Source organism: Oncorhynchus nerka, linkage group LG11 (assembly GCF_034236695.1).
Source record: "Oncorhynchus nerka isolate Pitt River linkage group LG11, Oner_Uvic_2.0, whole genome shotgun sequence".
NCBI lineage: Eukaryota > Metazoa > Chordata > Actinopteri > Salmoniformes > Salmonidae > Oncorhynchus > Oncorhynchus nerka.
In genome coordinates this window covers 47,591,324-47,606,491 of record NC_088406.1, presented here as the reverse complement: position 1 = coordinate 47,606,491, position 15,168 = coordinate 47,591,324, and the positions used below count along the sequence as shown (strand labels likewise).

Sequence of the window (15,168 nt, the reverse complement as noted above, 5' to 3'; positions counted from 1 at the left end):
AACACACATTGCTCAAGCCATTGGGCTTCCTGAGTTGTAAATCCTTTACTTTACTCCATACTTTGCCTTGAATTTTATGTCTGATTAAATTGTCAGCTATAAAAGTATCAACTTTCTCATATCACATATTTAATTATTTGCATATTTGTCAGAGTACGTCTACATGTAAAAAACAATATGGAGGGGAGGGAGTGTTGTCATGCTGGCTCACTTGGCTAGTTGTCAGGATATTTCGTGAGGGTAACTCCTTCATCCTGCTTTCTGCACTACACACAATGGTGGGAAAAAAGTACTCAATTGTCATACTTGAGTAAAAGTAAAGATGCCTTAATAGAAAATGACTCAAAAGTGAAAGTCATCCAGTAAGTCTAAAAGTATGTGGTTTTATATATACTTAAGTATCAAAAGTATACATTTAAAATTCCTTTAAGCAAACCAGATGGCACAATTTTATTTTTAATTTATGGATAGCCAGGGTCACACTCCAACACTCAGACATAATTTACAAACAAAGCATTTGTGTTTAGTGAGTCCACCGGATCGGAGGCAGTATGGATGACCAGGGATTTTCTTTTGGTAAGTGTGCGAATTGGACCATTTTCTGTCCTGCAAAGCGGAGACAGAATGGCGGCAGGGTAGCCTAGTGGTTAGAGCGTTGGACTAGTAACCAGAAGGTTGCAAGTTCAAACCCCCGAGCTGACAAGGTACAAATATGTCATTCTGCCCCTGAACAGGCAGTTCCTTCCACTGTTCCTAGACCATCATTGAAAATAAGAATTTGTTCTTAACTGACTTGCCTAGTTAAATAAAGGTTAAAAAAATCGAAATCTAAATGTAACGTAGTTTTGGGTGTCAGGGAAAATGTATGGAGTAAAAAGTACATTTTCTTTAGGAATGTAGTGAAGTAAAAGTTGTCAAAAATATAAATAGGAAAGTATAGATACCCCCCCAAAAATACTTTAAAGTACTAAAGTATTTTTATTTAAGTACTTTACACTATTGGTTACAACTAAGCTAATGAAAATGTCAAGTGTTGGAGGAATACACACATGTTGACCTCCTGAGATTTAGGGCACAGGGTTTACATGTTCCCCACCTGTGGAAAGAGGTTTTTCACGTCCACTAGGGTTGGCAGCGGGATTGACTAACAAAATGGTGTTTCACAGTTGTGTAGCTCTGTTGTTCCATAGGTATTCTGTGACAGGTCCCCTACCCTATGTCACAATGGCTAAATCCATGGTTGGTCCCCATCGTATCTCTGCCCTCAGCCTAGCACTGGTGGGGAGAGATAGCATGCAGCTAATCGACAGAATGGATCACCATTGGCCAGGGCCCCACATCACACCCCTCCCATCCAACCCTCAGCGGGAGGCTGGCACAACAACAGCCATGATTGAGATTGACAGGTTGTGCACACATAAAGAGATTATAGGGAAATCCCTGGGAAGGCATCACTTCAGGACAGGATTGTTGTAGTATTGGGTGGCTATGACAGCTGCAACGCCAAAGTCTCCCATGCATGAGCAGTGGCGTCAACGTGGCCGCCGCTGTGAGTGACACAACCAGTCGGCACATCTAGAAAGGTCAGCTTTCTGTGCTGTGTGTGTGTGTGGACCGTTCCCTGGACATCCAGATGAAGTATCTAAATGCATTGTGAACACCGATGAGGGGAGACGTGCCCATAAGACACCTACAGGTGGTGGTGGATGGACGTGTGAAGACACAGTCATGGCATCCATTTTGGTGCGGATGAACTCTGAAGTGGCCATTGGTTGAGGTATGGGATGATAGTCTATGGTTTAACCAATCATTGGTTTGTCTGGTTATGGGAAGGTTGATTGGGATGGTCTGACAACGCAGAGGAAGCAAACCACCTCCCTCATTTGGATAGATAACCAGAGGTGTGTTCCATATTTGCCTCATCAGTGAATCACGGTACATCAGCGGGTCCATCAGTCAACATTGTCAAACAGTCATGTACTCCATTGCTTCCTCCCTGCTCTCGATGAGCACTGAATTCAGATGATAAAAAATAATAAAGCATTCCACATATTTTCCTCCAGGGCAGAAACTCCAAAAAAAAAAGAGGTACCCTGGCCCGTCACGATCTGTTTCAGAGGAGAGTGTGGCTCAAACCTAATTACACAGATTAATGTACCGTGGAAAGTGCCATTACCTAAATGGACCCAAAAAGAGAGTGGAGGACTGCGCACATCAAAACCCAAACATTTTCGGTCTAAATGCTAATGGATGCCTCAAATCGGCCAGAAGAAAAAACCTATCTTTGCACTGCCTTGCTCTCTCCTAAGATGGATACGATTTTGAGCACTCTTTCATTCCAGTGCCTAGGCTACTTCAGTTGACAATGACTGTTAGCCCAGATAAATTCACCCTTCCCTATCGCCTCCACTCTGTTGTAATTCGTCTGAATGGATGTCTTGTGAGAAATATTCGGAGGCTGACCGAGGCATGCATCATGGCACAGGCATTGAAAAGTAACCCCCTCCCTCCTCTTTTTAACCCTGACTCCTCCTCCATGGTCTTCCTATTGTTCGTGATTGTTTCTGCAGTCCACATTGATTAAATGGAAGGCTTAATCCTTCTAACACCATACTTTTATAGATAGTGATGTCGACCTATTGTAAATCTATTTGCAGTAAATGAAGGGGCTGCAGATACAATTAGATTGGCTGCCAGTGCCTCCAAGCCAGAGTGTTTACGGCTGGGTGTCAGAGCACGTGCTGGTCATCAGGCTGCAGAAACCGGCTTCTTAAAATAAGACCTTGTCGCCCTGGACAAGAGACCGGGAAATGGAGTTGACAGGAAGTGTGAGCCTGACATGCATGCACACGCTGTCGCCTGGCATTAGTGAGGCTTCACTTAAATGTGTTCACACTGAAATCCCTCCGCTTGGGGGACATTTGTTTTTATGTTTCAGTCCCTGTAGGGACTCTGCTGTCTGCTGGCTGTGGGATGTCTGGATCTGAGAGCAGACAGACATCCGATACAGAATGCCAAAAACTAAAGCCATTACTTTGACACTGTTCAAAGCTCCCATACCTTGTAGGTTGGTACTTAATTTGTACTGACTGTTATGGTGACGGGTAGCCTAGCGGTTAAGAGCTTTAGGCCAGTAACCGAAAGGTTGATGGTTCGAATCCCTGAGCTGACTAGGTGAAAAATCTGTTGGTGTGCCATTGAGTGAGGCACTTAACCCTAATTACTCCTGTAAATCACTGGATAAGAGTTTCTGCTAAATGACTGAAAGGTAGTGGTGCATCTGAATGGGTGTTATTTATGATCAAGCCCTTGAATGGAAAATATGTCATTACCCTACACACACGTCACTAGAGGCGGCAAGAGCCTCTCCAGGCACAGACAGCTTTCCCTCTGCCTGTCTGCGACATCCAAATGACATTGGGATTTGCTCACTCGGATAGCGGCTGAAAATAATGTATTCTCTGATTGGATCAGCTAGTGATGGAGGGGAAGGAATGATGAAATATTTCAGGCACGTTGGCTCCAACCTGCCTAAGCTGGTCAGAGGCATAGGAGAGCCAGCAGTTCTAGCGGGTGATCCCACACAAAAGACAAACACCCCACTCTGGAGATAAATGACCACCCCAAAAAGAACAGCTAACTGAGGGCTACTGGGAAGAGCCACTGTGTATTGTTGTTGAGGAAGCATAGATGGTAGAAACTCCACCTACTGTAACAGAGGCGCCATCCTCCACCCTACCAAGCCATGCCCACCAAATGATTTATTGTGCCAAACTTTGGTAACATTCTGAATTCCCGCTTCAGCTAATGTCTGCACCTTTCTTAAACCCTTTGATTCACCATGCAACATCCCATACAAGGAGAGGATTTCACATGGAGCCATGCATGACACAGGGCTAGCTCGGCTGCACCATGCCCCCTGTGCCCTTTTAACCATTAAATGGATGCCTTGCTGACTCAAAGCCAGCAGTGTAGCCTAGCCTGCACAGATAGACACGCTGGCATCCTCCACAAGGAAATGAAGGCTCAGGGAACGAAAGAGACCAAGTCCTCGCAGATGTACTGTCTTATAAAATATGAATCACGCAGCAATGCTTTTCCAGTGCAGCGCACAATTTACTCTATCCAGGGGACAAATGTTGTCCAATATGAAAACGGATAGGCACAGACAGATATGATGGCATCCATACAGACTGCCTGAGCCCACGGCACAATGTTCCACTGCATCCTCCCTCTGCTCCGGTGCCCCAGGCCCACTGATGGAATTTTTGTGATTGGCTATTTCTCTCCATACACCTTAATTTGTCTTCTGTGTTGCTGTCTCACTGTGTGGCAAGCAAATGGCCACTTGGCTCTCCAACATGGCTGAACAATGCTGATTGGTGAGGCGAAGGCGGATACATCCTGTGGAATCAAGAGATGGTTTCCAGAAGAAGAAAAATCATGTAATAAAAGGGCTTTTCCTCTGTGTATTTAATTGGTGGTGGACATTGTGATTGATTAAATGAATTGACTTTTCAATGGACAGTTCATCCACTCGAGGTGTCAATTGTTCTTCATGTGCTTGAAGGGCCATTGTTCCCAAGTCACATGAGTTCAAGACTAAGATACAAAGCAACGGTTGGCTGCACACCACAATTATGGGAATGGGAGCACATGGGAGGATAACCTGTCCTAAGATTACACGATTTTGCGCTTTAAATCGCACAATTTTACGCATATCAAATGCAAGTGGCTCTTCGCTCTAACTGGGCAAATTACTGAGGGGAAACAAATCCGAACCGTACTCTAACCCTCTTGCCTAGTTAAATAAAGGTTAAATTACTCAAATTAACCCGCTTAGTAGTGGGGGTGGGGTGGGTGATCTCCATGGTTGCTAAGGGCAACGGGTGAGATAGATGGTCTGTATTTGCGGAGCCGCAGCTGCGCGTCTGTTAATACCAACGCGACCCTCACGTCCCCGCGCAATTCTCCACACTGGGTTGGCTGCTTCAAGGCATGAGGATGCGAGCAGGGATTTAGTTTGTGTCTTTTCCCGTCTGGAGCAGTTTATTACCTTTCTCCCGCACACAGAAACGGATTTAGCCACACGAAACAAGGTTTGCAGAGATTATTCGTTTTTTTCTTGTAGCCTGTTTGTTAAATAAGCTATTAAATGCATATGATGATTAATTCATGTGATTTACATTTACCGTTTAATTAACCTTTATAGTCATACAATATGGCTATTGATGATGAAGATCTTGGATGGGCAGCAAAGCTTGGTTTTTGTTGGAGGATCTCAACGTTGAGGGACTATGAACAGGCTGTTGATGGGTGATACGTGCGCCCTCGGTGCATCGCAACTCTGGATAGCCTACATACATTAAATGTTTGTCTTTTTCTGGCATTGCTTTGGTTCGATAGACACTTGTTTGGGAAGACAATTGTGCGCTCCAAAACGTACTTTGGTGCCTGAGGACCTGAGGCTCCTCATTAAATCAACTTCCACTCCCATTCGCCAGACTGCATCCTTACACGTTATAATTTAAGGGCATTCAAGTGTGAATTTTAACGGGGCCAAGTAGGACCTTAATTCCGTTTTACAAATGTGATCTCTCACGAGAGGGAAAACATAAGAGAATGTGTAGCCTAGTCTATGAGCTTCACAATAGACAAGCGCTGGATTTGTTGGGAATGTGGCGCTGTTGTTTTTTTTATCAGTGAGGATTTCATATTACTAATCACGCATGTGTTGATTCCAGGATTATATGAATGTAATATTGACTCATTCATCGAAAATATGGCTACAAAGCATTTTTTTCCCTCGACATGACTTTTGCCAGTGATGATGCATTTACGCGTTATAACGCGGGACAGCTTTCTCAATAGGCCAGCCCATCTATTGTTCGGGAATGCGTTTTGGCTAAAACTTGGAAATCATTTCTGTTGTTGTGGTTAAATTAACGGGTTGAATTCCCTTACATAGGCAATAGCCCAAACATTTCTAGAGGAAAACATCAGTTTAAAATAATTCGGTAGACGTTTATTTTAGGCTAGCCTACACAAAACTGGGCTTGTGGCTTTGTTACATTAGCAATGCAAATGAGCGTTTGAAAAGCACGGGCACCTGCTGTCTCAAGCATATGCATTGGCTTTTTCACCAGTGTGTCGTGAAAAACATTAGCGTGAGCAACAACAGTGGAATCGACGGTTTGCTTTCAAAATAAAAGTCCCCTAATTGAAATGTATACAAATAGTGGAATCCTGCCACAATTGGACTACATTCAACTAATATGCCCTGTACAGCTTAATCTATGGATTGTGCACCCATGAAATGGGGTAACAGCATGCCCAGTGACACCCACAGAACATAACTCTGTAGATTTTACACAAATATTATCATCTTAGCTCTTATTGCGGGACTTTGACTGTAGAAAATCAACTCCCAACTTGGCTTGTATTGCGCAAAAGACGCTAATATGTGTGTACTGAGACGCTAATATGTGTGTAAACTCTACAGATTTTTGTTCTGTGGGTGTCACTGAGTAGGCTGATACATTTTATGGGTGCACAATCCATAGGTTAGGCCAGGGTTTCCCAAACTCGTTCCTCAGGAACCCAATGGGTGCACGTTTTGGTTTTTGCCCTAGTACAACACAGCTGATTCAACTAATCACAAAGCTTTGATAATTTGAATCAGCTGTCTAGTGTTAGGGCCAAAACCAAGATGTGCAACCTTTGGGTTACCGAGTTTGAGAAACGCTGGGTTAGGCTGTAGAGTGCAATATGAGTTTCAATACGCATGATAGACTAACTGGGGAGGTGATTTTCCCCAGTCAAAGCCCTGCAAAAAGAGCTAAGACGCTAATATTTGTGTAAACTCAGAGTTGTGTTCTGTGTGTGTGTCACTGGGTAGGCCGATACCCAATTTAATGGGTTCAGAATCCTTAGGTTGTGCAGTGCATATATAAATATCAGTGGTGGAAAAACTACAACATTTTCATACTTGAGTAAAATTCCTTATATCCTGAACAAAAATGTAAACGCAACATGCAACAATTTCAAGTGTTTTACTGAGTTACGGGGCTGGTGTGCCATGGATTTAGCTCATGGAACATGGGACCACCACTTTACATGTGTTTATATTTTTGTTCAGTATATTAAGCAAACCATCCGGCACAAATTGCTTTTTTTTTTTTTTTGCGGACGTACAAGGGCACACTCCAACACTCAGACATCATTTACAAACACACTATTTGGTGTCAGGGAAAATACATGGGAGTACAAAGTACATGTTTTCTTTAGGAATATAGTGGACTAAAAGTAAATAGTAGGGATGCACGATATATCGGTGAGCATATCGGAATCGGGCCGATATTAGTTAAAAATGCCAACATCGACATTGGCCGATTGTCTAGGTTAACACCGATGTGCAAAACCAATGTCAATGCTGACGTGCGCACCTATATAACGTAGGTAGATGACGTAATGACGCCACGGAAAATACAGCGTTACACAGAACAAAAGCAGAAAATTACTAAGCGGACACTTCCAACAACTAAACAAGTTCAAGCCGAGCAGTCATTTGAAAGAGTAAAAAAATTCAGCGAGACAACTCAGAGGCGAAATCCATTGTCAAGATGATGGATTTTCATTGCCCTTGACAATCAACTGTTCTCTGTCGTGGATGATGTTGGCTTTCGCTGACTGGTCGAGCACCTCGAGCCCCAGTACACACTAACCAAGTAGGCGCTATTTTTCAGATGTTGCCCTACCGGAGTTACACAGTATTGTTGAAATTAGAGGTCGACGATTATGATTTTTCAACACCGATACCGATTATTGGAGGACCAAAAAATATATTGGCCAATATATATATTTGTAATAATGACAATTACAACAATACTGAATGAACACTTTTATTTTAACTTAATACAACAATAAAATCTATTTAGTCGCAAATAAAACATGTTCAATTTGGTTTAAATAATGCAAAAACAAAGTGTTAGAGAAGGAAGTAAAAGTGCAATATGTGCCATGTAAAAAAGCTAACGTTTAAGTTCCTTGCTCAGAACATGAGAACATATGAAAGCTGGTGGTTCCTTTTAACACTAGTCTTCGATATTCCCAGGTAAGAGGTTCTAGGTTGTAGTTATTATAGGAATTATAGGATTATTTCTCTCTATACCATTTGTATTTCATATACCTTTGACTATTGGATGTTCTTATAGGCACTATAGTATTGCCAGCCTAGTCCTGGGCGTTTATAGGCTTGAAGTCATAAACAGCGCAATGCTTGAAGCACAGCGAAGAGCTACTGGTAAATGCAGGAAAGTGGTGTTTGAATGAATGCTTACGAGCCTGCTGCTGCCTACCACCGCTCAGTCATACTGTTATATCCAATCATAGACCTAATTATAATATAACACACAGAAATACGAGCCTAAGGTCATTAATATGGGAAAATCCGGAAGCTATAATTTCAAAAACAAAACTTTTATTCTTTCAGTGATATACGGAACCGTTCCGTATTTTATCTAACGGGTGGCATCCCTAAGTCTAAATATTTCTGTTACATTGTACAATCTTCAACGTTATGTCATAATTATGTACAATTCCGGCAAATTAATTACGGTCTTTGTTAGGAAGAAATGGTCTTCACACAGTTCGCAACGAGCCAGGCGGCCCAAACTGCTGCATATACCCTGACTCTGCTTGCACAGAACGCAAGAGAAGTGACGCAATTTCCCTAGCTAAAAGAAATTCATGTTAGCAGGCAATATTAACTAAATATGGAGGTTTTAAAATATATACATGTGTATTGATTTTAAGAAAGGCATTGATGTTTATGTTTACGTACACATTGGTGCAACGACAGTGCTTTTTTTCGGGAATGCGCTCATTAAATTACCTGTTTGGCGAAATAGGCTGTGATTCGATGATAAATTAACAGGTACCGCATCGATTATATGCAACGCAGGACAAGCTAGATAAACTAGTAATATCATCAACCATGTGTAGTTAACTAGTGATTATGTTAAGATTGATTGATTGTTTTTTATAAGTTCAGTTTAATGCTAGCTAGCAACTTACCTTGGCTCTTGCTGCACTCGTGTAAAAGGTAGTCAGCCTGCCATGCAGTCTCCTCGTGGAGTGCAATATAATCGGTGTCCAAAAATGCTGATTACAGATTGTTATGAAAACTTGAAATCGGCCCTAATTAATCGGCCATTCTGATTCATTGGTCGACCTCTAGTTGAAATGCACATCTGTGAGCTACTTGCCAAAAAAAACTATATTGGATATTGGTATCGGCCAAAATTGTAATATCGGTGCATCCCTAGTAAATAGTAAAGTACAAATACCCCAAAGCCTACATGGGGCGGCAGGTGGCCTGGAGGGTAGGAGTGTTTGGCCAGTAACCGAAAGGTTGCTGGATCGAATCCCCGAGCTGATAAGATAAAATAAACATTATGTTGTTCTGCTCTTGAACAGGGTAGTTAACCCACTGTTCCCCAAGCTCCGTGGATATCGATTTAAGGCAGCCCCTGCACCTCTCTGATTCAGAGGGGTTGGGTTAAATGCGGAAGACACATTTCAGTTGAATGCATTTAGTTGTACAACTGACTAGGTATCCCTCTTTCCCTACTTAGTTAGTTACACTATAAAGAAATCCCTCTGCCATTTCCTGGTTGCTAAAACTCTTAACAGTTCACCTAATTTGAGTTTACGTGACAAAATGTAGAGAATCATTGTACCATCTGTGAAATATTTTTTCCATAACAAAAAACATTTTTGTTTGAGCCATTTGAAGTTGGTGTACAAAACTGAAAGTAAAATATGCAAAAACAAAACTTGAAAACGGGAAGCATAGAAATAGGGCACATAGAACAAATCTACCGCTTCTTAAACTTGCCTTCAAGTAGAATGATAGATCTATAACTCACATTTCTATGTGAATTTGGTCGGGTCGCCCAAAAAGTGAAATTCTGCCACTAAGTAGTACTTCATTTTTTTTTTTAAACTAAGTACTTTACAACATTGATGAGTAGGCTATGCAGTGCAATTACAAGATATATATATTTTTTTTTTTGGGGGAGAGGTAAACTAATAATTGTCCTTTGTTGACTTTATATAACAACATTCGCCCAGAAAAATCTAGTCCAATTGTGGCATGATTCCACTATTTTGTTATCTATTTGCATTAGTTTCAATGGGGTACCTTTATTTTGAATGCGAACTGCCGATGCCCCTATTGTTGCTCACACTGTTGGTCTCTCCCTCATTAAAATTATGTTCTATTTCTGCAGCGCATGATTGGAGCTCACAGCTAAACTCAATCGCAGGGGCATTTTAAACCCCCTCGCTCTCACTGCCGGTTTAAGATAACAAAGGGGGAATAGAGTACTCGGATGAAAACCAGACAAAAAGGCTAAAGCGCGCGATTGTCCTTGTGGCAGGACATGCAAGCGTGGTCTCCACTCCCTACACAGACGCACATTTGCACGCAGTAGTAACCTAACTGGGAAATCAGATTAAAATGTGTTATTGGTATCGTGCTCCTTTCTCGAAATACAAGAACATTGTATTACAATGTATGTTGCTGTATTCATTTTACGTCACATGCAGTCACAGGGACCGTTTGAATCATCGAATATGCCAAAGTATGACTAGCCGACATCATAAGGTGCACCTCTGGTGTTTTAGATTGGAGAGAGAATCTATTTCAAATTCTCAGATGGATGATTCGGAGAGAACGTGAAATCGGTATTAATCTATAAAGATAGTTTAACCATGGATGACATTGCTACGTTGCAAAATAACCCAATGCAGACTGGAAAACAAGGGCAGTGCTCCAAAACACAATATGAGATAAAGGGGTTGTCTGTGGGTGAAGAGATGTCTATTATAAGGGGGGTCGAGTCTATAGAAAATCATGGCCAGAGAAAATAGGGCATTTGTTCGTTTCTGTTTTGCCTATAACCTTGTAATGATGTTATGATGCTTATATAAACACTTTCCCAGATAAAGACATTTATCAAGGTGGCTTTTACTTTGGAAGCAGACATTTTATGTCTTCAAGCAATAGACATTTTAAAATTAGCTACGCCTTTTTCTTTGTCATTTTCCATTATGGAGATTTGCTGAAGATTTTAGATTTTCACTCGCCTCTGCTGTCATTGCATGTTATTGTGTAAGCGTACTATCTAGAATGTCAGCTTGTTTTTCCTGGATACTAAAGCCCAGACATAAACCCTTCAAATGGTGCTGAATACTAAACAAAACCACTGATCCACTTTCTAAACAGCAATGCTCTCTAGCCTCTAGGTGACAGGAGTCAAACCCTTGTGGCAACATGAGATTATCTGGGGCATGTTATGCCCTGTGTTTATTCCCCTCTGACTGCTCTGGGCCATACATGTCATTTCCACATTCTTCAAATTACCCATCGCCTCTCACGTAGAATTTGTCCCGTTACATTATGTTGGTTTGTGGTTGGATGCATTGACTTTAAATCCTTTTGAGCAGAGCTTTTCTGTTTTAGAGATGCAGTGTGTATTGCATCTGCTCTGTCTGGAGTACCCTAGACTAAGTAATGGACTATCTGTGTTGTTGATTTATACATTGAATCCTTTCTCATTTCATTTCCACCAGGTTCGTGACCCCCATTCTCACCACGGAATATGATGCAGAGGTCCTCCTCTCCGAAGGGAAGTTGGATGGGAATACTGCCATACGTGTCTGCTCGTGATCAATGAACTCAGTCCATTCAAGCACAAACGGAACTAACCTGAACTACTGAAGAAAAAGAGGGGATATAACGACACAGACAACTTTTTGCGGATATGGCGGCGACAGATGCATGTGCAGCACCTGTACAGGAAGATGGCACCACCACCACCGAGACCAAAACAGAGGTGGAGCCCACAAACTCAGACACTGTCACAGAGGCTGTCACGTCTCCACCCGAAGAGGTACAACCTGCCGGAGAGACCACAGAGAGCACAGAGCAGCCGGCCGATGGCAAAGCTAAACAGGCCTCTGAGAATATTTTCTCTTCCTTCCTGAATAAGAGTGGACTGGGAAAAGTCATGGGAGGGAAGAAGAAGAAGGAACAGAGCACTGAGGCTGTGGAGGCTAATGGAGAGGGCAACACAGAGCAGAAAAAGGCCTCTGCCCAAGCAGAAGAGCCGGCAGCCAATGGCACAGAGGCAGCGGCAGAGGACCAGGCCAATGAGAAAGTGCCGGAGAACCAGGTGAAGGTCCGTTCCAAATCCTTGGACAGGTTAGAGGACCCTGAGGCCCTCAATGCCACAGTGGACACATTGGAAGATGCCCCGGCAGCAGAAGAGTCAGAGAAGCCTGCCTCTAGTGCAGCGACCAAACACATGAAACGCTGGCATTCCTTCAAGAAGCTTATGGCCCAGAAGAGTCACAAGAAGAGCACAGAAGAGTCTAAGGACGCTGAGGGCAGCGAGGGTGCATCTGGGGGCACACCTGGTGACACAAGTACACTGGACTCCAAGGCTTCAGAATCCAGTGGCCAGAAACGGTGGAAACTGAAAAGGTCATGGACATTCCAGGGGCTGAAGAGAGACCCGTCAGTCGTAGGCATCAGCAAAGCCGATAAGAGCGAGAAGGCGGAAGGGGAGGAAAACCCCACAGAGAACGATGAAGCGGCTGCGCCTGAAACAGACGAAGCCAAGGCACAGGTAGACGGTGAAACACAGGAGAAGACCAACACAGACGGAGAGGAGGAGAAAGGAGCCACCGCCGCCCCACACAAATCAATGAACCAACACGCAGATGAGATCTGGACCTCCTTCAAGAAACGCGTGATCCCCAAGTCCAAGCGGTCAGCAGACACGGTGGCTGCCAGCGGGGAGGAGGAAGGTGCTGCCGCATCTGAACTGGCCGAGCAGACGGAAGAGGCAGGCAAAGAGCAGGCCAAGTCGGCCAAGACCAAGCGAACGCACTTCAACCGTGCCGTTTCGCTGAAAAACTTCATCATGAGAAAGGGGAAAAGCACCAGCGTGGACCAGGGAGACGGAGCTCCGAAAGAGGGTGAAGAGGCAGAAGACGGGGAGGCGAAGAACACAGAGGGCGCGACTGCCCCAGCTGGCACGTCTGACAGCCGGCAGGGAGAAGCAGACGCTGCCCAGGGCGAGAGCAACGACAAAGGAGAGGTTCAGGTGGTCAATGAGCACACAGCCGCCGACGGAGAGGCAAAGGATCCCACAACGAGCACACTGTCTGGTCCTGAGCCAGAGAAGGCCAACTCAGCTAAGCCCGCAGCACCAGCAGAGCCCGTGGCAGAGGTGAAAATCAACGGTGAGAATGGGTGCTCGAACGGCACGCCCGAAGAAGACGCCATACACAATCATGAAACGACCCCGAAGAAAGACGGACCAACAGACGAGGCCAAACAAGAAAACACAAACTCCATGAAGGACACGAAGATGCTGAACCTCGGTACAGGAAATGCAGTTGCCCAAATTGGTGAGTTTGCAGTAGAAATAGACTGTGGTGATGGTGACCTACAGAAAAATAGAGCTAACATGATGACACAGGCCAAATTAGAACTAGGGACTAGCTTTGAGAGGGGGGTGGGGATTCCTCAAAATGGAGGGTCCCATTCTGAGTCAGGGGAGGCCAACGCTGAGCCACGTGATCAAGAGGAAGCGCGGAAGAGGATGTTCTATGAGGCTGCTGCATCCACCGTACAGACAATTATGTCAGCGGCCACTGGACAGTTAGAAAATGAGAAGAACTTTCTGGACAATGGTCAAAAGTGTTCTCATTGTGCCAATAGTGGGAACACTTTTGACCGTTGTCCAGAAAGTTATTCTCATTTTCTAACTGTTCAAGAAAAGGTCATGTGATATTGACCTCAGTTTTCGTCATTGAGCGTTTACAAATATGGTGCTGGGTGAAGCTTTAAGTGGAAGCGTAGTGTAGTTATGTGATACTGGAAGCCGTTCACCTACTTTAATGCAACACTTTGAAATCCCTTTAAGGACACTCAATGCTGCAGTAGGTAACATGAAGCATGTAAATAGTCAGGGAAAGAACCACTGAACCAAACGGTTACTCATAGGTATCCATGTCACAGCACACAATAGACAGGTCACTGTGTATAACAGGGCCACTTCATTATTGTAGGGAAAGAGGGTCAAAGAACATCAATAACATTTAGTCAATCAAAGGATTAGTAGTTAAATCAAAGTGTCACTTGGGCTGTCTAGGAACAAGATTAAGCACCTTTCTCCCTGGGGTACCAGTTTATCGATGAAAGTAGTTTTTCCTGCATGTTCGATTCACAGTTTTCAGTCAGGGGCCATGTCTACAATATTGTGATTCACCCTAAGGAGTAAGTTGAATGTGCTGTGAATCTGTCCAATAGTCTTTGAGTAATACTAACACTTCACAAAGACTAATTAAAATGTTCTCTATGAATGTTCTGATTTAAATGTATATTTTAATACATTTCATTTTTTTCTGTTATCATTCACCAGAGAAGAAGGCGGGAAACGTGTGACGACACACAAAGAGGATTAGATCTACATGGGATTCGTTCAGCAAGGAGCTTTGACCCCCCCAACGGAGTAATCACATGTTTTTCGCCACGATTCTTCATGGTGAGAGCGATGCAATCCATATAGATGAAAAAATACTCAAAAGCAATAAATCAGTCATCAATCAGCACAGTTCTTGCTTACCATTCCATGATCAATGTAAATGTTTTGCTTGTCCTCTACTAGTGAGATTTTATATTGTCAGCAGAAGGGAAGACATTCCATCCTTGTCAAATCTTAATCTCTATGATCTCTCATTCCAGGATCAAAAATACTTAGTTTTATATCAATTGCCATTTTTGTTTGTAGTTTTGTCAATAGATATTTCAAAGTGCACATTTGAAATGATTGCCCTAAAGACTGCCCCCCCCCCTCCCCCCAATGTGGATTCCTTAATTAAGTAATGTGTTCTAATCTCTTTCTGTGTTGTTTTTAGACTGTTGTGTACATGAATAAACCACCATAAAATATGAAGTCAAAACGTTTTTTTTTTCTAAACACATCTTCTCACTGTAACGCAGATTGATCTGCTGTTGATATGTTTTGTTGATCAATGATGTCACGTGTTCACTAGGAAATTGTCAAAAACTAGAACAATAAAGATTCAAAT

General features: G+C 43.1%; 1 protein-coding gene across 1 annotated transcript; it reads left to right on the top strand.

Annotated features, from left to right (window-relative positions):
- The first annotated feature begins 4,889 nt into the window (after positions 1–4,889).
- On the top strand, positions 4,890–14,918 carry LOC115137022 (A-kinase anchor protein 12-like). Its single transcript, XM_029673007.2, has 3 exons — positions 4,890–5,099; positions 11,638–13,482; positions 14,499–14,918. The coding sequence occupies exons 2-3, from the start codon at positions 11,829–11,831 to the stop codon at positions 14,519–14,521; spliced, it is 1,677 nt and encodes a 558-aa protein (XP_029528867.2). The 5' UTR covers positions 4,890–5,099; positions 11,638–11,828; the 3' UTR covers positions 14,522–14,918.
- The last annotated feature ends 250 nt before the right edge of the window (positions 14,919–15,168 follow it).